A 26,731-nucleotide genomic window follows, 5' to 3' on the forward strand; every position below is an offset into this window, starting at 1 on the left:
GCAGCTCCTGTCTTGTGTTTGCTGACTCTATAGAGCTTTTCCATCTTTGGCTGCAAAGAATATAATCAATCTGATTTTGGCATTTACCATCTGGTCATGTCTGGTGTGTAGAGTCTTCTCTTTGCTGTTAGAAGAGGGTGTTTGCTATGATCAGTGCGTTCTCTTGGGAAAACAATATTCGCCTTTGCCCTGCTTCATTTTGTACTCCAGGGCCAAACTTCTTTAAATTTCAAAATCTATTTAAAAGTCAAAATTCTGAGAGGTTAAGACTGTGCCTATTTGATATTCCTGCTTTTCTCTCCATCTTTAAAAGAATGTTTTGCACTTGTTCCTTCCCCTATTTGAAATATTCTCTCTCTCTCTCATTGTCTCTCTGACAGATGCTTAGATCACAGTATCTCCTTTATTGTTCCTGAGGTAAATCCTGACACTACTAAGGTTTTTTCCTAAATCAAAACAAGTTTGAAAAGCTGATCCAATGGAGGAGAAGGGGGGAAAAAAAAGACTTCAGTGTTGTAAACATTTTCCCAGAGATCAAGGCTATTATCCATCATTATTTGATAAACAGAGTCAATTAAAAGCATTCACATGTAAAACTTCCCTTTACAAAGAGCTCACTGTATTGCTACAGTCCTGGGAGAAAACGGGGAGAAGAAGAAAAGGGAAGAAAGGAAAAGACTTTAGACCTCTAACCAAGAGGAATGGTAAACATTTTATGTGTTCTGAATTAATTTATTTGTACTTTCTTGAAAAAGTAATTGCTACTTAATTTTTAGGAAAAAGCAAGTTTTATATTTCCATAAAGTGTTGTTTAATTATGAACTACGCAGAGCATGAAGGAAGAGAGACTAGAGTAAAAATTTAAAGAAAAACTTGCATTTGTAAATCTTATTTTTTTCTTGGTCACATTCTTGTTTAGCTGTCACTGGAGTAGTATAATCATTTCACTCAACTCTACAGTGATTAGATTATTATTATTATTTTACTACAATATTCTTGGTAGCTTTTCTGAGATGGGAGGATTTGTATACAGATTACAATAAAATTGAAAATCTGTTCTGGATTATCACAAAAGAAAAAAAAAAAAAAACCCGCAGAAGGGAGGTTTAGAATTTTTTGTATAGTGAATTCATTGATTTACTGCATTTAGTAGGTGTTTAGGCTTCCATATCATCCTACCTTTTAAAAAGAAAGATATATAATATGTAATGTAATTTTATGGATATCACATGGACATCTTTGAGTTTTATTCCTAGATTGTCTATTTCTTAATTGTTTTAAATAAACTTTAATGTATACTGTCATGCTTCTTAAACGTGTTGCCTTATTTATTAAGGCATTAGGAAGAGAAAAAAAAATTCACTGAAGTTTTTTAGTGAGTTTTTAAAAATCTACTCACTGTAGATTTTTACAACTATAAATCAAAACCTAAAAATAAGCTTTCTAAGTATATATATATATATATATATATATACACACACATATATATGTATGTATCAAGATAGTATCAAATCTCAAAATAGCATTATTTTGCAAACTGCAATATTTTGTTGTATGTTTACAAAAAAACTAATGAGGAAACTTTTCCTTTAGTTTAGCTTTCCATACTTAATGGATTTGCAGTAATACAGCATTACTGAGATATAAAAACTATAGCATTCCCCCTCAGAAAATCAGAATTAAACAAAGTACCTTAAAAATCTAGTCTAATACTCTTACTTTACAAAGTAAAAAAAAAGAAAAATTGAGACTACCTAAGATGAATGATTTTGTTCAAAATATATAGAGCTTGTTTAGTGACAGAAACCAAGACAACATGTAGAGGTGAAAATCCTTGTAATCGCATTGCACTGTGCACAAGAAGCTTTAGGTCACATCTGTAGGCTCCTTTTCCTCTGTGATCCTCAGGTTGACCAAAATTAAAGCCCTGCATTTATTCAGCACTCGACTCAAAGCTATTGAAATGCTTTAAATGCAGTGTTTTACCTAAACATATGCTTAATGCTAAAGAAAACTTTAACATGAAGTAGCATATATGCTCAAACTCCTGCACAATTGCACTCATCTCACACGCTAGTAAAGTAATGCTCAAAATTCTCCAGGCCAGGCTTCAGCAATACATGAACCATGAACTTCCAAATGTTCAAGCTGGATTTAGAAAAGGCAGAGGAACCAGAGATCAAATTTCCAACATCCGCTGGATCATTGAAAAAGCAAGAGAGTTCCAGAAAAATATTTGTTTCTTCTTTATTGACTATGCCAAAACCTTTGACTGTGTGGATCACAATAAACTGTGGAAAATTCTGAAAGAGATGGGAATACCAGACCACCTGACCTGCCTCTTGAGAAATCTATATGCAGGTCAGGAAGCAAAAGTTAGAATTGGACATGGAACAACAGACTGGTTCCAAATAGGAAAAGGAGTATATCAAGGCTGCATATTGTCACCCTGCTTGTTTAAATTATATGCAGAGTACATCATGAGAAATGCTGGGCTGGAGCCAGCACAAGCTGGAATCAAGTTTTCTGGGAGAAATATCAATAACCTCAGATATGCAGATAACACCACCCTTAGGGCAGAAAGTGAAGAAGAACTGAAGAGCCTCTTGATGAAAGTGAAAGAGGAGAGTGAAAAAGTCAGCTTAAAGCTCAACATTCAGAAAACTAAGATCATGGCATCCGGTCCCATCACTTCATGGCAAATAGATGGGGATACAGCGGAAACTTGGCTGAATTTATTTTTTTGGGCTCCAAAATCATTGCAGATGGTGACCGCAGCCAAGAAATTAAAAGACTCTTACTCCTTGGAAGGAAAGTTATGACCAACCTAGACAGCATATTAAAAAGCAGAGACATTACTTTGCCAACAAAGCTCTGTCTAGTCAAGGCTATAGTTTTTCCAGTAGTCATGTATGGATGTGAGAGTTGGACTATACATAAAGCTGAGCGCCAAAGAATCGATGCTTTTGAACTGTGGTGTTGGAGAAGACTCTTGAGAGTCCCTTGGACTGCAAAGCGATCCAACCAGTCCATCGTAAAGGAGATCAGTCCTGGATGTTCATTGGAAGGACTGATGCTAAAGCTGAAACTCCAATACTTTGGCCACCTGATGCAAAGAGCTGACTGATTTGAAAAGACCGTGATGCTGGGAAAGTTGAAGGCGGGAGAAGGGGACAACAGAGGATGAGATGGTTGCATGGCATCATCGACTCAATGAACATGAGTTTGAATAAACTCGAGGAGTTGGTGATGGGCAGGGAGGCCTGGTGTGCTGCAGTCCATGGGGTTGCAAAGAGCTGGACACGACTGAGCAACTGAACTGAACTGAGCATATATTTATATCTCACTGTATGTATCTCCGCCTTTAGTTTATGCCCAATGATTTCTCATTCTTTTATTTTTAAATTTAGATTTTTGTCTCTTAGCGTATAAAAGTCAGCAGACATTTCTAGGATTAATAGGCAAAAATATACTACTAGCCTTTTGAATGTGCCCACTATTTTAGAAATAAAAGAAATAGTTCATTTGAAAATGTTCACCACTTGCCCGTTTTGATTGCCATATTATCACCCACCAATTTTTTAAAAGTTTTTTAACAGTATGAGAGAAAACATTTTTGGATTAGTTGAAGTACTTTTCTTTATTTGACAAATGAATGAGACAAACTGTTTTAACTAGTCTTATACTCTTCCTATATACACTTGAATTTTGCTATGATCAGACTTTATAGATCATTAAAAAGATGTTAATCATTATAATTAGACATATTTGTGATGCATATTTATTTCATTTGTTTATTCATTTGAAAAATGGTAATGATTATTACACACCAGGCAGCGTCCTGGGGACCCAAGGGTTAGTAAAGCAGGGCTCTCAAATACTTCAAATAGCACTCACATTTGGTGGGAGAAAGAAGACAGACTGAATTAAGTCTAATGTGATAGTGTGGCCTAAGAGGGTGTGGCCTCTCCAGGGTGGGAACATGAGGGACACAAGGAGTTCAGAGAGGGTTTCTTCAGGATGAGAGAGCCAAAGTCAAGCCCTGAAAATACAGTAATTAGATCCTTCATAAAACATCATTAGCATTATTGCACAAAACAGTTTTTTTTTCCCCCCCCCAGAATTCTGCTTTTCTTATATCCTCTGACTAAAAGATTTTCCAGTTGGTTAGTTAATGTGTGTATTTAATGATGTGAATTCCAGCACCCCTTCCTTGTGTAGGAAATAAAATGGAAATCCTGTCCTTCTATCTTCCAGTTTGGGTTTGCTCCCTCTCTATCTCTCTCCCTCTTCCTCTCCTTCTTTCTCTCTCTCTTATGTAAGAACACACATACACACACACACGGACCAAACCACATCTTTTTTCAAAAGTTATTACTTGCTTATTTTAAGTACCAAACACAGGATAAGCAACGTTCACTTTTTTGAAAAAAATTATTTTTTAACTGGAAGAAAATTGCTTTACAATGTTGTGTTGGTTTCTGCCATACAACAACACGAATCAGCCATTGTTCCTGTTCGGTCATGAATCAGTCATAATTACAGACAGATCCCCTCTTTCTTCCCCTCCCCCGACCCCACCCCACCCTCCTAGTTCATCACAGAGCACCAGGCTGGGCTCCCTGTGTTAAATAGCAACTTCCACATGATAGTTTATATATGTCAATGCTACTTTCTCCCTTCTTCCCACCCTATCCTTCCCCTGCAGTCTCTGCAAGTTCATTCTCTACATCTGCGTTTCTATTCCTTCCCTGTAAATAGGTTCATCAGTATAGTTTTTCTAGACTCCATATGTATGTATTGATATGCTGTATTTGTTTTTCTCTGACTTACTTCACTATGTATAATAGGCTCTAGGTTCATCCACCTCACTACAATTGACTCAAATGTGTTCCTTTTTACGGTAGAGTAATAATATTCCATTATATATACGCACCACAGCTTCTTTATCTATTCATCTGTCCATGGACATATAGGTTGCTTCCATGTCCTGGCTATTGTATATAGTGCTGCAATGAACATTGGGTACATGGGTCTTTTAGAATTGTGGTTTTCTCAAGGCATATGCCCAGTAGTGGGATTGCAGAGTCATATGGTAGATTTGGGCTTCCCTGGTGGCTCAGATGGTAAAAAATCCTCCTGCAATGTGGGAGACCTAGGCTCGATACCTGGGTTGGGAAGATCCCTTGGAGGAGGGCATAGCAACTCACTCCAGTCTTCTTGCCTGGAGAATCACCACAGACAGAGGAGCCTGGCAGCCTATGGTCCATGGGATTGCAGAGAGTCAGACACATTGAGTGATTACAGCACGTGGTAGATTTATTCTTAGCTTTTTTTTTTTAAGGAAACTCCATTGTGTTCTCCATAATGGCTGTATCCATTTACATTGCCACCAACAGTGCAGGAGAATTTCCTTTTCTCCACATCCTCTGCAGCATTTATTGTTTGGAAGTTTTTTTGATGATGGCCCTCTGACTGGTGTGAGGCAATACATCCTTGTAGGTTTGTTTTATTTCTTTGCATTTCTCTAATAGTGATGTTGAGCATTTTTCATGTATTTATATGTCTTCTTTGAAGAAATGCCTGTTTAGGCCTTCTGCCCCCTTTTTTTTTTTGACTAAGCTTTTTGTTTTTCTAATAATTGAGCTGTATGAGCTTCTTATATATTTTAGAGACTAATCTTTTGTCAGTTGCTTCATTTGGAATTATTTTCTCCCATTCTGGGGGTTTTCTTTTCATTTTGTTTATTGTTTCTTTTGCTTTGCAAAAGCTTTTAAGTTTAATTAGGTCCCATTTGTTTATTTTTGTTTTTATTTCCGTTGCACTAGGAGGTGGGTCATAGAGAACTTGCTGTGAATTATGTCAAAGAATGTACTGCCTACATTTTCTCTAAGAGCTTATGGTTTCTGGCCTTACATTTATGTCTTTAATCCATTTTGAGTTTATTCTGTGTATGATGAAAGTGCTCTAATTTCATTCTTTTATGTGTAGCTGTCCAGTTTTCCCAGCACCACTTACTGAAGAGGCTGTCTTTTCTCCACTGTATATTCTTGCCTCTTATGTGGAACATAAGGTGCCCTTAGGTGCTTGGATTTATCTCTGGGCTTTCTATCTTGTTCCACTCGTCTGTATTTGTTTTGTGCCAGTACTGTACTGTCTTGATGACTATAGCTTTGTAGTATAATTTGAAGTCAGGAATGTTTATTCCTCCAGCTCCCACAAGCAATGATTACTTTAAGAGACCATAGATACACACAAATAAGCAGACTAACAAATAACAAATACTTTCTCTTTTTTTCCTCCTCCTTTTTCTTATCAATACTACCCACCATTATATAGAGGTGGAATCCCCATAAGGTTTTCTTCACAATAAAGATATTTAACAGAAAAATTCAGTTTGAATTGTGAATGGAATCTTCTAAACATCTTCATTAGTAAATGAATTTATTTCCAATTTTTAAGTACATATAATTTTCATGAAATACTGAGCTAAATCAAACAATTAGATGTAATTTTCATAAAATCAGTTAAGTTCAGTCATTCAGTCATATCCGACTCTTTGCGACCCCATGAATCGCAGCATGCCAAGCCTTACTGTCCATCACCAACTCCCGGAGTTCACTCAGACTCACGTCCATGGAGTCAGTGATGCCATCCAGCCAGCTCATCCTCTGTCATCCCCTTCTCCTCCTGCTACCAATCCCTCCCAGCATCAGAGTCTTTGCCAATGAGTCAGCTCTTCACATGAGATGGCCAGAGTACTGGAGTTTTCAGCTTTAGCATCATTCCTTCCAAAGAAATCCCAGGGCTGATCTCCTTCAGAATGGACTGGTTGGATCTCCTTGCAGTCCAAGGGACTCTCAAGAGTCTTCTCAAAAAAGCATCAATTCTTCAGCACTCAGCTTTCTTCACAGTCCAACTCTCACATCCATACATGACTACAGGAAAAACCATAGCCTTGACTAGACAGAACTTTGTTGGCAAAGTAATGTCTCTGTTTTTCAATATGCTATCTAGGTTGGTCATAACTTTTCTTCCAAGGAGTAAGCGTCTTTTAATTTCATGGCTGCAGTCACCATCTGCAGTGATTTTGGAGCCCAGAAAAATAAAGTCTGACACTGTTTTCCACTGTTTCCCCATCTATTTCCCATGAAGTGATGGGACCGGATGCCATGATCTTCGTCTTCTGACTGTTGAGCTTTACACTTGATCTTAGCCAAAAGGCCGAGAAGCGATTTTAAGCCAGCTTTTTCACTCTCCTTTTTCACTTTCATCAAGAGGCTTTTTAGTTCCTCTTCACTTTCTGCCATAAGGGTGATGTCATCTGCATATCTGAGGTTATTGATATTTCTCCCGGCAATCTTGATTCCAGCTTGTGCTTCTTCCAGCCCAGCGTTTCTCATGATGTACTCTGCATAGAAGTTAAATAAACAGGGTGACAATATACAGCCTTGACATACTCCTTTTCCTATTTGGAACCAGTCTGTTGTTCCATGTCCAGTTCTAACTGTTGCTTCCTGACCTGCATACAGATTTCTCAAGAGGCAGGTCAGGTGGTCTGGTATTCCCATCTCTTTCAGAATTTTCCACAGTTTGTTGTGATCCACACTGTCAAAGGCTTTGGCATAGTCAATAAAGCAGATGTTGAGTTAAATCCAAATATATGCAATTTAACAGAACAACAAATTATTTTTAGCTTAAAATTATTTTAGACAATAAATTATTGCATTTATTGTTTCTTTGCCACAAATAAACATATCAACATTTTTCTTTTCTTTTCTTTTTCTATTTTGGCTGGGGATGGTCCTGAGGTGGTCCAGAATTAAGTTTTGACAATAAGAAGGAAATGATGAAGTCCAGCTACTTACAGCCCCATATTTATACTATTTTATATTAAAAGGGAACATTATATTATAAAACAAAAATAGTATGATTCAATTAATAAATAATAAATTATTAATTTATTTTGTGTTTATATGTCTGTATTAAATTTTATTTGTTTTTGACCACAAAATAAGCTTAATGAAGAACTGCTGCATTTTTTTTCTCCTTCAGCCATTTACATATTATATCTTTCCACCATTCTGTCTCCATCTAATAACTCCCTGATATTTCCAGATAATATATCTGCCACCTTCAGTTTTTCTTTTTTTTAAGTCAAGGAATTAAGAAAATTAAAAACAACAGTTGATAGTGCAGATGCAGAAATCTTCATAGGGTATGTATTTGTGACAAAGTAAAAAAGATTTTACCTCCTTAATAATATTGTCCTGGGAATCTAAAGAGGAGACTTGAGTGCCGGTGTTTATTATTTTCTCAGAATAAAACCCCGATGTATATATGTCATACACATATTTTCATATATGCATGCATACATGCATGCTGTCACTTTAGTCACGGCCAACTCTTTGCAACCCTATGGACCATAACCCACCAGTCTCTTCTGTCCATGAGATTCTCCAGGCAAGAATACTGGAGCGGGTTGCTATGCTATGCCCTCCTCCATGGGATCTTCCTGACCCAGGGATCAAACCAGCATCTCCTGTGGCTCCTGCATTAGCAGATGGATTCTTTACTGCTCAGCTGTCAGGGAAGACCCCAGAAGCCCCTTAAAGCCCCCTAAAATAGGGTACTTCCCTGGGGGCTCAGTGGTGAAGATTATACCTGCAATTCAGAAGACTCAAGTTTAATCCCTGGGTCGGGAAGATCCCCTGGAGGAGGAATTGGCAACCCATTCCAGTCTTCTAGCCTGGGAAATCTCAGGAAGAGAGGAGACTGGTGGGTTACAGTCCATGGGGTCACAAAAGAGTCAGACACGACTTAGCGACTAAACAAAAACAACAGAATGTGTGTGTATACACGTGAAATGGCACCTCCTAACAGAGCAAGAGTTAGCAGTGTTATGTAGAGAGCAAAGTAGTAGTTTTCATAAGACATAAGTGATTTTGGATATAGTATTCATTGTCACTTCCTTTTGACTGTGTTAAATCCCATGACTTTGATGGCTAATAATCTCCTTTACAGAAAGCAGAGAGAGTTGGCATTGTTAAATATTCACGTATAATTTTACCCCAAATTGCAAGTCTTATCATTGGGATCAATTAAAGCAAACCATGGCATTCTCTTCTGCTGCAGGGGAGAAGAGAGACCACTACTTTCATAGTACTTATAGCTTCCCAGATAGCAATAGGTGATTATGTGGGTTATTACATTTAATCATCACAAGTATACTTAAGATAGAAATGTTATGCTCATCTGAGAACTACAGAAACCCAGGTAGAGGCTGCAGATTTAGTTTCTGCCTGCATTTCCAGTTTGTAAATACTACAGCTGGTATCTCAAATCAGCCCACTGATGCAAAAACCTGTGCTCTCTGCCCTTCATTTGCTTTCTACCATTTTCCTGTCTTTTTTCCCCCAAGTCCCCCACTATTAGTTTTAAAAAGTTGTTATCTGCTGCCAAAAGCAACATAATCTCCCGATAGATGCATTGACTCCTGTCCCAGAAAGCTGCATGTGAGTTTTCTAACATAACCTCCAACAAAGTGGCCCTTCAAGCTATGTTTATCTTTTATTTACTTTCCTCTTATTCCTTCTCCTCTTCCTCCTAGTTCTCTTCCCGTCCTCTTTATTGTTATTTTTTTTTTCCTTTTCTGAGATTGCTATTTTTATTACTGTTTACAAAGACTTTTGCTGGGGAAACACTTTTCTCTGGAAAGACAGACACACACAGCAGAGCAACCTGAGTTGCAATTTGACAGACGGGCCTCAGCAATGCATGGAATTCGTTTTGAAGTGACCAAGACAGATTTCAGGATATTGTGATTCTTTTCTTTTCCTCCAAAAGAAAAAAAAAGAAAGATCAACATGGGTACCTAAAGAACCATTCCATATGATTAATTTATTTTCTTTAGATTATTTTAACTTTACAAAACAAACATTTATTTTCCATAGTAATTTTTTTTTTTCTTATTTGGAAGAAATTCCTACTTCAGTGGACAGATTTTTCACTTGATTTAAAATGATGATTTGTTTTGGTAAATTGTCTCTTCTGTTGTTTCTTCAGGGTATTTTGCATTTTCATGAAGATGCACTGTTTTAAGATTCAGTGAGAGGAGGGATAGTCAGGTTAGAAAAGTGCTTTACTGATGTTGTTAAGACCTATTACACCATGTCAAGCGTGACAGGGCATTTTTTTTTCTTTCTTTAACACATCCTGGTCCAGTTAAGGCTAAGATTCAGAAAAAGTGCTTGGCACAACAATTTAGCAGGAAAGAAAGCTATTTTAAAAGTCTTTTGGGAACATGTTTGTGAAACAGGAAAAAACATACAATTGGGTTGATAATAGCACTCTGTAAAGGTTAGACTCGCTGAAAGGGACTTGCCATCATTTTTCACAGGGAACGTGTTGTTCTTAAGCAGCCGTTCTCACTTAAGCATGGCTTAATTCAGCAAGGAACTTCTTCCTGTGCAACTTCTCTTGCACTGGAAAATCTATTTTTAAATTATAACCCAGATTTAGTCACAGGACTAAATAATTAAAAATAAGTTGTTTGGTATGTGCAACATTACAGCAGTAGTAGAGAGCATCATGGGACAGGGTGCCTAGGAAATGTCTCAGGTCACATATCCAGGTTCCCCCCATGAATTACCTAACGAACCTCAAGTTCCTGCAGGCCAGCACCTCTACCCTACTCACACAAGCCTTGCTCTTTTAGAACCTATGCTTTGTGTTTCTAGTTCCTAGTCCATAGAATCCTCTGCCTATACTATTAACACACAGTTTTCCTTTTGAAAGAAGGACTAAAATTCCACTAGTGTTTGAAATGTGCTCTGATTCAATTCCATATATATCTCTTAGAGTACAGTGTCTATTCTCTTCCCATTATGGACAGCTTTTCTGGACAAAATGGCACCTTTTTCTGTTCTATTGGGAGAAGGAAATGGCAACCCACTCCAGTATTCTTGCCTAGAGAATCCTGTGGATGGAGGAGCCTGGTGGGCTGCTGTCCGTAGGGCCGCACAGAGTCGGACATGACTGAAGCGACTTAGCATTCATGCATGCATTGGAGAAAGAAATGGCAACCCACCCCAGTATTCTTGCCTGGACAATCCCAGATGCAGAGGCACCTGGTGGGCTGCCGTCTATGGGATCACACAGAGTCGGACACAACTGAAGTGACTTAGCAGCAGCAGCAGTTGTTCCATTATATGATGATGAGTGTGAACATTTTATTTCAAGGCCCTTCCTTACTAATTTTCAGAATTATGTAGACAAATACTCAGGCACTTTCTTCCTCAAAATATCTCATCTATACTCATATGTTTTCCTACCATCTATTTTCCTCTGTGTATTCCCTATATTCCTATTGGAAGCCAGAGACTCATATTAGAATTGAGGGACTTCCTTTAAGGACTTCAATTAGGGACTTCATTAATTACACTCAGCTGAATTCTCATACCTTCATAGATTAAATCTATTGAATATCTCTGACTTTTAAATATTCCTATCCATGCCCATCATTATCAATCCTAGTTCCAGCCTCCATGATTATTTTCTTGCCTCATTTCCTTAGAAGTCATTGCAGTATTCTAATTCGTCTGTTTCTGTACAACTGCCCTTATCACCATCTTTGAATCAATCCTCCTACTTTGTAAAAGGAAAATCTTGACATAGTGTTCTACTACTTAATTCCTCTATGATTATCATTATTAATTTTTTGCAGCTTGGTTAGCAAATTTTTAGAAAACATGTCATGACTACTCAGGATGATGCCCATGGCAGACATCACCGATGCCTCAGGGAAGCTTACTGAGTCAAGACCCAACCCAGTCACTGCTCAGGGCAGGAGTGCTCCCTGCCATCACCAGCAATTAAAGTGGGCAGAGAGATGAACATCTCTAGCTTACAGCATTAAATCAAAACTCTTCAACATGACAGAAGATACCACCTTTAATTTGCATCCCTGTCTTTCAAGAAGGTCTTACCTCTTGTATACTTGCATCTGTTTAGTACCTGACACTTTCAAATTACTAAATTAAAAGAAAAATAAATGTTTGGCCATGCCACACAGCATGAAGGATTTAGTTCTTTAAGCAGGGATGGAATCTATGCGCCCTCCAGTGAAAGGGAAGAGTCTTAACCCCTGGGCCACCAGGGAAGTCCATCAAATTACAGATTTATTGAAACTCTACTTAAGTGTCATATTAAGTAGACACCATATGTTTCTCCCTCAGCACATGCATGTACATGCACACACACTCACTCCTCCCATGTAAAATGCACCATTCTCTGCTCAAACACTAAAAAATATTTATTGACTATCTATACACTTTATTGGGCTTCCCAGATGGTGCAGTGGTAAAGAATCCATCTGTTAATGAAGGAGATATAGGAGACATGGGTTCAATCCCTAGGTGGGAAAGATCCCCTGGAGCAGGAAAAGGCAACTCATTCCAGTATTCTTGCCTGGAAGATTCCATGGACAGAGGAGGCTGGCAGGCTGTAGTCCATGGAGTTGGACAGGACTGAGTCACTGAGCATGCATGCACACTTTATTAACGACATTTGTATATCTTTTTCCCCTATAAAATTTTTTACTACCTCAAGATAAAAAATTAAAGCATTTCTGGATCTCTAGTACTTGGCATAGGTTTTGAAATATATATCTCAAACAAAGAAATTTTATATTTAAATAAATGTTTGAATGAATGAATGAGTATACTAAAAATATTAAGACGGAATTATGTTTAATGGTTATGAGAAAAAGAAACTTGTAATGGTACAAGTTTCAGTATTATCAACATTCTGTTTGATATTTTAAAAAGTAATGAAAAAATAGAGTTAATTTAAATAAAGCATGTATTTACCTTGGACACACACACATTGATTTTTCTCTTTCCTTCCTTATTTGCTCCCCCTTTCTTATTTCCTCCCTTTCCTTCCTTCTTTCCTTTTTTCCTTTCACATTTTTTTAATCTATTAATAACTTCATAAAAGGGAAATATTTGTGATATAAGAATTTTAACCAGGGTTTATTTCCAGGAATGAACTATAGTTCAATAATTTTTCTTTTTTTCTTGCTAATTCTCCTGTATGCTGTTTCTTTTTTGTTATAGCTTATAATAACACAATTAAAACATGCCACAAATGGGATAAAAAATTGGCATTTTTGTGTATAAATTATCAGTTTTTCACTCCTGTAAGAAAATGAAAATGTCATGGGATTCTCTATCAATCTCCAGCTCTCAGCTGATTATCTTCTTGGCTTCACTTTTAAAACAGGTTTTCTCCATGTGATAAAAAGGATGCATGAGTGCATGCATGCATGCATGCTCAGTCATGTCCGACTCTTTGCGACCCCACAGACTGTAGCCTGCCAGGCTCCTCTGCCCATGGGATTTCCCTGGCAAGAATACTGGAGGAATTTCCTTCGCCAAGAAGGATGTGTGAGGACAGCCCAATAACAATGTACTATTTGCTTTGCAACTCCAACAGAAAATCTTCGCAGATAACACTAAAATAAATGTCCCGGGGATACTTTTGATGGTATAGCCTAGACCACATTTCCATGCTTAAATCAACCTAAATCAGAGGATTGTGTTAATCTGACCTCTTTTCAATCACTTCCCACCTCAGCAGGGCAGCCTCACTTCAACCAGAGTGAATAGATTTTCCAGTGGAAATAGAGGGTCATTTTATCAGGGAAAAAATAGGAAATGTGCTGGACTGACCGTATCAGTAGAGTTTCTATGCTTCCTACATGCTAGTAGATGCTGTATGCATGTTTGATTTGAGAGAAATGGAAAACGTCAAAAAACAAAAATACCATAACATTCATGATGGACTACTATATTCATTTAAATTAAAATTTCAGCAGAATTGCGTATTTTTTTATTTTATTGTTTGAGGAAGAAAACATGTTTTTGCATAGAACTTGACTCCTGACTTCGTGGAGAAGTAGGTATAAAGCTTGTAATCCAAAGAGCTGGAAAGATGTGTTTCATTTCTATGCTCTTGGACAAGCAATTCTTTCCATATTAAATCTCCTGGAGCAAGTGTCCCATCAAATACAAAGCATTTTTTTAGGTTCCCTCCCACCTTTTACTAATTGGGCTGATATTTGGCCACTTGCCTCTTGCAAATAAAAAGAAGGTGACCAAAATCATCGGAAATGGCTAATTATACCCACAATGGGAAAATAATTCCTGTGAGTAAGTACTTCAGAGTGTAAAATGAAGTCCAAAATTTAATCACAATATTATCTTTCATTAATGGTTATTCAGCTATTCAATCTGGAATGTTCATTAGATAAGCAAGTAAGCATAGAGTCAACGTTTTTCTTTTTTGGTTCCAATACATTGTTAGTAAAGGCTGTTAAAGTTAACATAAAATTAAAGTCAAATTTGAGAGGTTTTGTATCTTGTTTTTAATTGGATTAACTTGTTATATTCTTTTCATTGTGACTGATTATAGTGTGTACAATTTGCTACAGCAGTATTAGGAAATATGCAGTTATTTATTAACTAGGACATATTTGGGAATAGACTTGTCATCACTCACTTAATTTGATATTTTCATAATTGACTTAAATGACAGAATAGAAACATTTCTGCATAATATAAAGAGTCAAGATGCTTATGACAATCATCTTGAAATATAAGATTAATTTTCACCTATAATGCTATTAAAATTGCAGCAAATAACTTAAACCTATAATAGCTTAAACAAAATAACTTAAACTTATTTATATTTCAAAAATTTTAATGTAATAATAATAAAAACAGCTAACACTTATTGAATTGTAAAATGTTTACGTATATTATCTCATTTTATTTTCACAATAGTTTTCTGGTTTAAAACTATTTTGCAAATGAGAAAACAATTCTTACTGAAGTTGTTTAACTTGCAAATGTGAGGCTGAGTTGGGTTTTAAAATCACAAAGTTTTAACTCATATTTGTGGCCAGCATAGCTACTGCCTCTGCTTGTAAGTGATAATCACACAATGTTCCTCGATCATGCTAATTATAAATATCAGTTGGGTGTTACCTTATTTCAGTCACTCTCTGGAAAAGGAAAACTGTATCATTAGTCAATGGGACAATATTTACAATATATGTTTTCTTAGCATTTGTAGTTTAATAGTTACTATTAAAGTAAGTGTTAAAACACTCAGTCTTGTCCGTCTCTTCAAAACTACTTTCTGGAGGTTTTTATGAGAGTTTTTATTGCCTTTTTAATTAGGTGTCCTTTTATATGCTAAGTAATGCATAAGATTTTGATGAATTAAACGTAATAATATTTCTTACTCTTTCATTAATTAACTTGTTGAGTATATTGTTGAATCATTCCTTAACATATGCTGTAATTTCTGGCACCCTATGATTTTTAAATTTTTACCTAGGTCATTTTCTGTTAAGTGAAAAAAGAGATAAAAACTCAATGTAGCCAAATTTCAGATTGTTGGTTTCCAGTATTAGAAGCATTAAGGCTATTCCAATGATGATGGTAATAAGTTTAGCTTGGCCTAGATGAACTGATCAGGTTCCATTCTGAGAAGTCTGGCAAGAGGGCTTATGAAGTATGTTTGCTTTTCTAATTTCAATTTTGTGCAGTGCAGAAGAGAGAACTAGACTTTTTTTTTTGTAAATGGCCTTTCAAAAGTAATAGTGGCTCTCAAAAAGAGGCAGTATATAAAGAGGTGAAAGCAAGATGTGACTTTTGTATTTATTTTTGGCCTAGATACGTTTTCCCTGAATTCTCATATAACAAAAGAAAAAGCATGTAGCCAAGTGGTCCACTTTCCACGGCCTTAGATTCAAACTCACTCTTTTTGGGTAATTGGTAGGAGTCCTGGGGAAAGTCTTCCTGAGCCAGGAAAAACAGTGTCAGGAATGACTTTGATTCAAGAATATTTTGGACTTGGGTTACTTTCAACAAAACTGTTCCTATATTAACTATCTTTTAAGATATAAACTTTGAACCTTTATTCAATGTTTGTCATATCATACTCCTTTGTTTTACAAATGAGACACCTGGAAGGTGTTTAACTTGCTCTGACTCATTGACTGACAGTGTACTGCCTAAGGCCCAGCCTTGGCTTCCTGTCTTAAATGTTGTGAAAGCATTCCTTTTTAGAACCTCATGAATTTTTCTTATGGACTGTTTGTGTAAGCACTGAACTAAGCCTCTAAAATCACCATAAAATTACCACTCTCTAACTTGATAAATATTTGCATTGACAGCACAAATCTTATGTTCACTTCTGTCTCCCGATACAACTAGGTGAAAGTAATCACTCAATAAATAGGGTGAGATGACAAACTGAATTTCTAGAGGCATTTCGTCATCTAAGTTGCATTTTAAAGTGCCTAAGAGTGAGACAATACATATTCTTTTTATTTTGGTACTTTAGCAGAATGGCAAGTCTGAATTGTCAAGCTATTTACTAATGTAAGTTTTAAAAAAATCACAATATTTCTAAATAATGTATGTTTAAAAAAAGTCACAACATTTCTAAGGAAAAGAATTAAAAGAAAAAATTGTGTGAAAATGTGTTTTATGAATTAAAATAAAATGCAATGCAATGAATGGATGGTTAAGTAAAATAACTGAAAAAGCAAAGTAGAAATGTATTCTGCACTTATTAATCCTTAATTATCCAAATAAAAGACTCAATCCTCTGAGTCACTATCATCCAGGGCAAAGGGGCCCAGATACAGGGTCAACCTTGGCCAAGTCACAAAATATTTATGCTGGACTTTTCCTGGTTCATTCAGTTGAGATTAGTGTTGTAGTGACAAATTGTTATAACATGGGTCGGGAAGATCTGTTGGAGAAAGGCATGCCTACCCACTCCAATAGTATTGCCTGGAGAATCCCTTGGCCAGAGGAGGCTGGCAGGCTACAGTTCATTGGGTTGCAAAGAGTAAGACACAACTGAGCAACTAACATTTTCACTTTTTTCAGTAATAATGATAATAGCAAGAGCTAATGCTTTTTGGGTATTTATTATAAAACAAATTCTTTACATTATCATGCAATTTAACACACTGATGAGTTATGATAAAAAATTCTAGGAAGCATTGATTACACCACTACTTGTACACCCACGTTGAGGATAAGAAATAGACTTGAGTGAGTTTAAGTTTGTAGTTATGGCTCTCTGACTCCAGCATACATCTTCTAACCAAGATGCAAGAGAAAAAAAGAAGCTAAAGATTAAGTTGAGTATTTATTCTCTAGTTGGGTAAGTGCAGTTCAGTTCAGTCGCTCAGTTGTGTCCAACTCTTTGCGACCTCGTGGACTGCAGCACGCCAGGCTTCTCTGTCCATTACCACTTCTGGAGCTTGCTCAAACTCATGTCCATCGAGTCGGTGATGCCATCCACTCTCTGCTCTAGTTGGATAAAACATGCAGAAAAAAGTTGAGTTGATTTTCTCAAAATCATACAGCAATTTAAGAGCAGCTAGAAAGAAATTCTCTTAGCTAATGTGATTGCCTTGCAGTATTTATGAATATACAGACAGTCTCCAACTTAACATGGTTTGACTTTATGATAATGTGAAAGCAATACACGTTCAGTAGAAACCCTACTTTCTTTTGAATTGTGACCTTTCCCCAGGCTGGCAATATGTCGTATGATATTCTCTTGTGATTCTGGACAAGGCAAGGAGCCAAAGTTCCCAGTCATACACAAGATAATGAGGATAAACAGCTGATACAACCATTCTGTACTCATACAACTTTCTGTTTTTCACTTTCAGTGTAGTATTGAATACATTGGGCTTCCCTAGTAGCTCAGATGTAAAGCATCCGCTTGCAATGAAGAAGACCTGGGTTCAATCCCTGGGTTGGGAAGATCCCCTGGAGAAGGAAATGGTAACCCACTGCAGTATTCCTGCTTGGTGAATGCCATGGACAGAGGAGCCTGGCGGGCTACAGTCCAGGTGGTTGCAAAGAATCGGACATGACTGAGTGACTAACACACACACTCAATACATTACATGAGATATTCAACACTTGATTATAAAATAGTAATTGTGTTATGTGATTTTGCCCAACTGCAGGCTAATGTAAGTGTTCTGAGTAAGTTTAAAGTAAGCTATGGTTTTTGGTATGTTAGATGTATTAAATGTATTTTCCACTTATAATATTTTCAATTTATGATTTATCAGGACATCAGTTCAGTCAGTTCAGTCGCTCAGTCGTGTCCGACTCTTGGCGACCCCATGAATCGCAGCACGCCAGGCCTCCCTGTCCATCACCAACTCCTGGAGTTCACTCAGACTCACGTCCATCAAGTCAGTGATGCCATCCAGCCATCTCATCCTCTGTCGCCCCCTTCTCCTCCTGCCCCCAATCCCTCCCAGCATCAGAGTCTTTTCCAATGAGTCAACTATAGCCCCATTATTAATTGAAAAGGATCTGCATTCTAAAGTTAGGAGGAAGGACTGGCCAGTTGGCAAGCAGAAAATTACCACTTAGTTTTAATGGGAAAATTAATATTTTATAAGGGTAAGGATTTCTAGTTAGTTTTTTCTCACAGCTCTGACAAATTGCCACAAATTTAGTAGTTTGAAACAACACGTTTATTATCTCACAGTTCTATGGGTCAGAGGCCCTGTGGGCTTGTCTAGTTTCTATATTTCAAGTCTCACAAGGCCAAAGTCAAGTGTTGGCAGAGCTGTGTTCTCTTCTGAAGGTCCTGGAGAGGATATGCTTCTGGACGCATTCAGGTTGTTGGCAAAATTCAGTTCCTTGAGGATGTACAGTTGAGGTGCACATTTGCTTGCTGGCACCTTTGTCATTGTAGAGTCTGGTTTCTGGTCCTTGCACATGAGCTCCTGCATGGCATAGCCAGCAACAGTGGATCAACTCCTTTTTGTTGCTATTTTCTTCTGCTTCCTTCCTTCTGCTGCACTGCTCTGACGGACTCGTCAATGTTCCCCTTCTATTTGAAGGGCTTAGTTTAGGCCTACCAGGATAATTCATGAAAATATAGGATAATCTTTCTATTTTAAGGTCCATTACCTTAAAATCACAGATTCTGGGGACTATGTATGGGAATCTTTGGCGGCTTGTTATTCTGCCTACCACAGGATTCTGTCTGTACCACTGGTTCTCAACTCTAGTTGCATATTCCTGCATCACCTAGGAAACTTGATAAAAAGCTTATCCCTTGGCCACAATCAAGAGGCACTGAACCTGAATCTCTTGGAGTACAATCCAGGCAATGACTTTTTAAAGGTGTCAGAAAATTATAATATGTTTGACACAGCTGAGAACATCCTACAACACCAGATTTCTTCAACTCGATTGAATTCATTTTGTAAATAACCTACTCAAAACATACTGTGTACCCACTTTATACCCCACTTTGCTAGGGTTTGAAGTCACAGGGATGAACATGTCTGGGGAGTAATTTCCTTGGTTCTGTGTCACTGCAGCAAAAATTTGAAGTGATGGATGGACCACTGTTATAGCTCAGTTTTATTTAGAAAGCAAAGGAAAATACATCCTTGAGGCATGAGGGTGGGCTGGCCCAAAAGACGGGAAGAGAAGAGAAGCCCCCAGTTCAATTTTGGCTCCTCTCTTTATATGTTTTTGTCTCCTCCCCTTGAGCCTGCCCTACGTAAATTAAGCTAACCAGAAGGCTGTTCGCTTCACCTGACGTCCTTACTCTGGTCCTCGGACATTCCTTTATTCTATTTTCATGGGCTTTTCCCTTCTTTGTCTTTTAGCCTTTGCTATTTTGGACTCCGTTTTCCTATCCTAACTACCTAACAAATATGGTGCATGTCCTATTCTTCATGTACTCACAATCCAGAAGCATGAACAGTATAGAGTAATAATTATATTACATGAAATGTCAAATATATATATTAAACATATATATTTGAATAACTTGCTCTGGAAGTTCTGAGGTAGTAATTGTGCCTGGGAACACTGCAGAATATTTTGCTTGATTTATACTTAATAACACTTTTAAAATAGTCTGGCCAGCACCTAGAGACAGAGGAATATAAATGTGTCCAGGTTTCAGCACGGCCAAATGAGGATGATGTGTTTGTATTGTGCTTCCCAAAATTTAGCAGGCCAAGAATTTCCTCGGGTGCTTACAAAAAGTACTCCCAAGTTCTTCTGAAGGTTCTGATTCAGAGTTTCTGTTCTGGGGCCTAGACATTCTAATGTGTTCAGCAAGTTCTGGGGGTGATTCTGATACAGGTGATCCATTAACCCACACTCGGTGGAACCCTGGTGTATGTTACAACAATGATTTGTTACTTGTTCATTCAAAGGCTTAATAATTTGAGTTTCTTACATTCCAGTAACAGATCTTCAAGAAAGAGACGTCATTTTATATTTTAATTTTCTTACTGCTTCACGTATTGAAAGTGTTAGGAACAGTCCAGGTCAGGATGGGGGTGGGGAAATAAGGGCATTTCTTTCTCAAAGACTCTAGTGCAAGTAAAGATGGTAATTAGCAGGAATCATTCTAGCACAAAGACTTAGGTTTTGCCAAAAAATAAGCAGTGAGAAGATAATAAAAAGTAACCAGGATCTTGTACTTGAACACTTTTCTAGTGGCACAATCTGTTCCATATAGTGTGAATGAGAGAAAGAAGTTGACATTTGCCATAGACATGTAGGATATTGGGAGTGAAGAGTGCTTTTCCCTTGTTTTGAATCAGGAAAAATGAAGCTTGTTTAATATGCTATAAAGGAAAGTACTTGGATAGGAAACAGCCTCACTTTGCTCACACAAAGATTCGGGATACTTAATGGCAAATTAGATATTTGTGGGAAATGCTTCTGTTAGCCAGTTTTATAGTAACTAGATAAATAAATGGAGCAAAGAACATGGCTTAGGGCCTGTGACAATCCAAGATATTTTGGAAATGGAGTAGAAGATTAAAGTTGGTCTTTTGTCTTAATTTTGGAGTGAACATACACTTTTAATATTAGGGTTAGATGGGTCAACTAAAAATAAGAATTTTTACTAAGAAAAATTTATGAGAAGTGTGTACATGTATAATAAAAATTTGGGAAAATAAGAAGCAATTTTGAAAGGCACTGGATTTATGTTTTTGTGTTCTGGTAAATGATTAAGTCACACTGATTTATTATGTTTAGGTAGAATAAAAGATTTTTTTTAAACTGATCAAGCCAAGAAGATTGGTTAAATTTTGTGGATTTGGAAATGCAAAACTGTTAAAAAAAGGGAGAACTGCCTTGTGTTGCTGATCTACTGCAATTTTAAGAAATGAACCCAGAAGATGCTACACAAAGCAATGAGTGATTAGGAAGCTATATTTCAAAAGTTATTTGAGTTCTTAAGTCAAAGTTCTTTCTGTGATGAAATATGTCATTTAAATTTTATTTTGGTGATTCTTTAAGCAAGAAGCTTGTAGATTATTTATAAACTATTTTTTATTTCATGTATACAGTAAAGAAAGTTATTTTATTTCTAATAGTAAAACCGAATCTTCTATTTTAATTTTGAGATGTGATAATAGTATTTTTAGGATCTGTGAGACTAGGCCAGCAGTAACTACTACCAGTACCACTGTGATTAGAAATTCACTTATGAGTTTAAATTTGAGCTTTCTCAGTTTTGAAGCAGCGCTTTTCCTGTTAAACAAACCTGAGCTCACTAGGAAAAATCCCCTGGCAGAATTAGTCATTTAATTTGACCTCCTTTAATTATCTACTGGGCTTCCCTGGTGGCTCAGACGTTAAAGCGTCTGTCTGCAATTCAGAACACCCAGGTTTGATCCCTAGGTTGGGAAGATCCCCTGGAGAAGGAAATGGCAGCCCACTCCAGTATTCTTGCCTGGAGAATCCCATGGACAGCAGAGCCTAGTAGGCTACTGTCCATGGGGTCGCAAAGAGTAGGACACGACTGATACCTCTTCAAAATTGAATGGGACCTACTATATTTCGGCAAGCAACATGAAACTCAATTGTCAATAAATAACTTAACTAGGTATGAGAAATTTACAAATGATTTACTTAACATCTTTGATCAATTAATATAATGTGAACTTCAGGAAAGATAAATCTGGAATAAGCTAAACATAGAGGAGAGAAACGCTTGCTAAATGAACATATGAGAAGCTGTCTACAAAGAACCAGTGAGTTGGTTAAGTATGATTAATTGTAAGCTGAGGCATACAGTTAAGCATACTTCTGACAATAATTGTGTCATTATACTCATAAATATGAGGCTTAACCTAAACTGACCTTCAGATGTATCTGCAGTGGCATTATTTGTATGCCTAGTCATGATTCTTACATTATTGATGTAAGAATTGATGTAAGATGTAAGAATCTTGGTAAAAGGGGTGATTCTTCCATCACTAGCATTTTCATGCCATATGTCTGCCAGGAAGGAAATTTGATAAATCCTTTGTAGGGTAGATGATTCAAGCAAATTGGATCACTGCATGAAATAGACATTCAGTTCAGTTCAGTCACTCAGTCGTGTCTGACTGTTTGCGACCCCATGAATCGCAGCACGCCAGGCCTCCCTGTCCATCACCAACTCCTGGAATTCACTCAGACTCACGTCCATTGAGTCAGTGATGCCATCCAGCCATCTCATCCTCTGTCGTCCCCTTCTCCTCCTGCCCCCAATCCCTCCCAGCATCAGAGTCTTTTCCAATGAGTCAACTCTTCGCATGAGGTGGCCAAAGTACTGGAGTTTCAGCTTTAGCATCATTCTTTCCAAAGAAATAGACATTACCAGATCTAAAGAGTACAAGTAAGTATCCACCATGTTGTTTAGAAACTGCCACCCAAACTTGCTGCTTCAAAGTTTGATAAAACCAGGGATCATAAACCTGATCCCTTGATTAGGAATGCTACAAATATATACAGTGCAGAATATAATCTTGTTCCTAGTAACCCACTTTCCAAATTGCTAGGCAATAGGGTGAAGTAAGAAAGCTATAAAAGTGTAATTACTTGCACTAATCAATATTTTGTGAGTTGAATAAACTCATCTTAATTTTTGGTGCCAGAATGATCCTTTGAACACTAAGAGATATTTCACTAAGATATTATTTGGAACTCTGATTTTGAAACCCATTAGCTTAGCAACAAAAATAGCTGCTAGTGTTGCATGAAATGTTTTTCAAATATGTTGGATATAGGAAAACTTCAAACATGTTTTTTGAGACAACTTTTCCTTCAATTTTTGAGCCCATGTATGCATTGAGGATAATTTAATCCTGCATTGTGTAAATCATCAAAGCATTGTTTCATAAAATCTGATTTCCAAATAAAATAATATTCCTTTACATTTTCCTTTGCAACTTTGTATTTTATACATATTTAATACAGAAAAAATGTGGGCTACTAATGTTTTAAATTTGGCTTAAGCTTTATGACTTCCAAAGATAGTACGATAAACTACTGTTTATTCAATCCAAATACCCAACCAACCACTGAACTCAAAGACGGAATAAAGGACTTTAATTTTGTAAAAAAGTAAACATGCTGAAGTTTCCCCTCAATTTTCAGTGTCAGTATAGATTCAAACACTACTTACAGTCTTCTAATAAAAGAAATGATAATTCACTAATAGTTACAACTAGTGTTCTGGATTGTAAGCTTAAGCTCCTAAAGTACTTTATTTCTTCATTTTTTTCATTTATTCCAGACACAAAGAAAAGAAAAATCAATGTGGTTTCTGTCTGTGAGGAACCACATCAGCTAGGGAATTAGATTTAAATAACCAAGACTAACACATTCCAATAAATATTAGATAAAATGGGTAGCCGTTCCCTTCTCCAGGGGATCTTCCCAACCCGGGGATCAAACCAGGTCTCCCACATTACAGATGGATTCTTTATCATCTGAGCTACCAGGAAAGCTCAAATTATTCAAAGGAAGTTTAAAAAACAGTTTAATTTGAAAATTCTTTTATTGTATTCTAGTTTTTTGATATTTACTTAAGTAAAATAGTCAATTGCTCAGTGTTTCAACCATCCTGGATAAATGAAAATAGACATAAACTTCTCCATATAATGGAAAACAACAAATATTTGTGACAAAACTCAAATATTGTAAGCAAAAGATTTTTAAAAATCAGAGTAGCTGAATAAAAATATCATCTTACTAGTGGCATTTTCTTTGAAAATTTTAATTTATCATGGAAATTATTTTGTTCTTTGAAATACAATTATTATATCAATATTTCAGGTCATGACCTCCAGATTTAAGACATTCTTCAAGACAATTTTGAATAGGATCCAAGAGAAAATGTGATTTGAGTCTGGAGACAATTGTGATTGTAAGTATCAGAAAATTAGATTTTTCTCATGGTACAATGTAATAAAAACTAAAATATCAACTCATTAATCATTAAATTGCAAAAACTTTGATTCATTGTTTTCTTTCTATTACAACATGATTTTTTAAATCTAAAATTAATGTAATACTTTGTTTTTTTCATTGTATTTTTTTAAGATCAGCTAATCCTAAAAGCCCAGTGTAGCTGACTGAAAAGAAAACATTATTTGGAAGATTGCTACAATATAAAGAAAAGTTTCTTTTAGGTAAGTCATTGATGAGGTCAAGCAGTGGCATGGATTCTGTGTGCTTGTTAATGGTGCACTCTCATCGCATGCAATAATACAAATGATAGGTAAAATGAAGAAAAGATTTTTATAATTCTTATTCTAACATTTGCCCTGTAATAGAAATCACATTTCCTAATGAAATTAAATCTAAGTTCATAGTTCACTGGCAAATATGTATTGATTAGTTTTTATCTCCTTTGAAAAATGTTTTTAATTCAGCTAAATAAATATATTTTATGATAAACCATGGTCATTTATATTTCATAAAAATGCTACCAGAGTAGATTGGTGATGGAACTTTTGGAGAGTAAGTGCCATACACTTTATTCCTGCAATGTTTGCCTCTTAGAATTAAGAAGTTAGCAGGGATCTATATCCAACATTACAAACACTTGACAGAAATACTTTTATTTGCTATTGTCCATATCCTTTAAACTTATTTTAATAATATAGATGGGTTAGGGAACTATTTTTATTATAAAAAGTGAATCCTGGAGTGAAGAGTAATTTCTATTAAAGTAAAAGTCCATTTTTTATGACTTATGGATGCTAGCTTTCAGTTTTTCCTTTAAATTGTTAAAGAGTCATAAAATTAAAAATAAGATTAATACTTATTGGAAATAAATAAGCTTTAATAGTAAACTATGCTATCAAAAGTTGTGCTTTTATGTCTTATGAGACTTTGATACTTTTTATCATTTTATTCTAATTTTTTTATCCAAATTTTGGTAAATTTAAGGATATATAAAGTAGATTACCAGTGGGAATTTGCTGTATGACACAGGGAACTCAAACCTGGGCTCTGTAACAACCTAGAGGGGTGGAATGGGGTGGTTCGTGAGGGAGGGGACATATGTACACCTATGGCTGAATCATGTTGATGTTTGACAGAAACAAACAAACAAAAAGATGATTTCTGATTATTTAAAATTACATCTGTAAGAGGCTTTCCTGCTTGAAAAGCTAACTAAATTAAATTAAAACGTATTTAATTTAGCTTTTAGTACTTTAAACTATGACGCTTATAATATTTGTAATGCATAAAACTGTTAATCAAATCCTTAAAGCAAAATTATCGTGTAGTTTTTATTTTTTGTTGTTTCTTTATCATGAGGTTTAAAAGAAATTCCTATTAAGAGCCATGTATATTTATTTCATATATATTGCTGAATTATATTTTTTATTTTCTATTGCAGTTTGATTTATATATATAGCATATTTCATTTTGGCTTTAATGATGGAGAAAAAGTTTTTCCTGTCTTTTCTGTTCCTCTTGCCTTTTTTCATGGTAAGCATAAATTTCTCAAATGTATCCCCCTTCCTATGATTATTTCTGTTTTAACTTCTAATATACCCACCATTGATAAAGGTTAATAACACAAAATTACATACATATAGTTATTTGTTACGTAAATAAAGTACTCTTTTATATCTAATCAACACAGCAATAATTCATTTTCTTCCAGTGTACCTTTTTAGGCTTTTAGTCCTGTAACAGGCACCCTAGTATTATGTTGCATTGGGAGGGGTGGTATCAAAGTGAGGAAGTATGAGAGATACAGCAGTGCAGACCAGAAGAAAGTAATTACCAGAGTTTGAAAAAAAAAATGGAATGGCTGTATAGCCCAGTCATACATAATAGATGAAATATTTTCAATCAGACCTGCTGACTCTGAGTTAGCTATGTTAAAAAAGCAATTCCAGCCTGTTGATTTTCTTCCCATTCTGCCAACTGATTGACTTGTATTGACCGAAAGGCATTTTGGAACCAATCACTGTGTTTTAAATTAATTTCCTCATCCATTCATTCAAATCAGTATTAAATGTCCGCTTTCTGACAGGCATTGAGGCTAAGTTGGGGCAGATGTGTATGTGAGTATGTGCTCTCCTGCAAGCCTCTGCATGTATATGCAGGGGAGGTGGGGCTGGAAGTGGAGGGTAGACTGAGGATGACCAAAAAGCAATTGCTGTACTAGAGGGGCTGTATGCTTTATACAGTTAATGTTATTTTTGTTTACAGAAGTATTTTGTTCCCATTTTTTCTCCCTTATTAAAGCAGTGACTATACTCTTACTACAACAACAACAAATACTCTTATCATATGTATGAGAAACAGAGAGATACAATCTCGTCTAACTCTGT

At 36.2% G+C, this 26,731-nt stretch overlaps 1 protein-coding gene across 2 annotated transcripts in view; it reads left to right on the forward strand.

Annotated features, from left to right (window-relative positions):
- Positions 1 to 26,731, forward strand: part of CALCRL (calcitonin receptor like receptor) — a 129,460-nt gene that overhangs the window by 53,275 nt on the left and 49,454 nt on the right. For both annotated transcript variants that reach the window (XM_019969624.2, XM_019969629.2), the window contains 3 exons: positions 24,210 to 24,300; positions 24,477 to 24,565; positions 25,786 to 25,877. In XM_019969624.2, coding sequence (XP_019825183.2) covers positions 25,824 to 25,877 — 54 coding nt within the window. In that variant the 5' untranslated portion in view covers positions 24,210 to 24,300; positions 24,477 to 24,565; positions 25,786 to 25,823. The remainder of the gene's footprint in view (positions 1 to 24,209; positions 24,301 to 24,476; positions 24,566 to 25,785; positions 25,878 to 26,731) is intronic.

Source organism: Bos indicus, chromosome 2 (genome assembly GCF_029378745.1).
Source record: "Bos indicus isolate NIAB-ARS_2022 breed Sahiwal x Tharparkar chromosome 2, NIAB-ARS_B.indTharparkar_mat_pri_1.0, whole genome shotgun sequence".
NCBI classification, from domain to species: Eukaryota; Metazoa; Chordata; class Mammalia; order Artiodactyla; family Bovidae; genus Bos; species Bos indicus.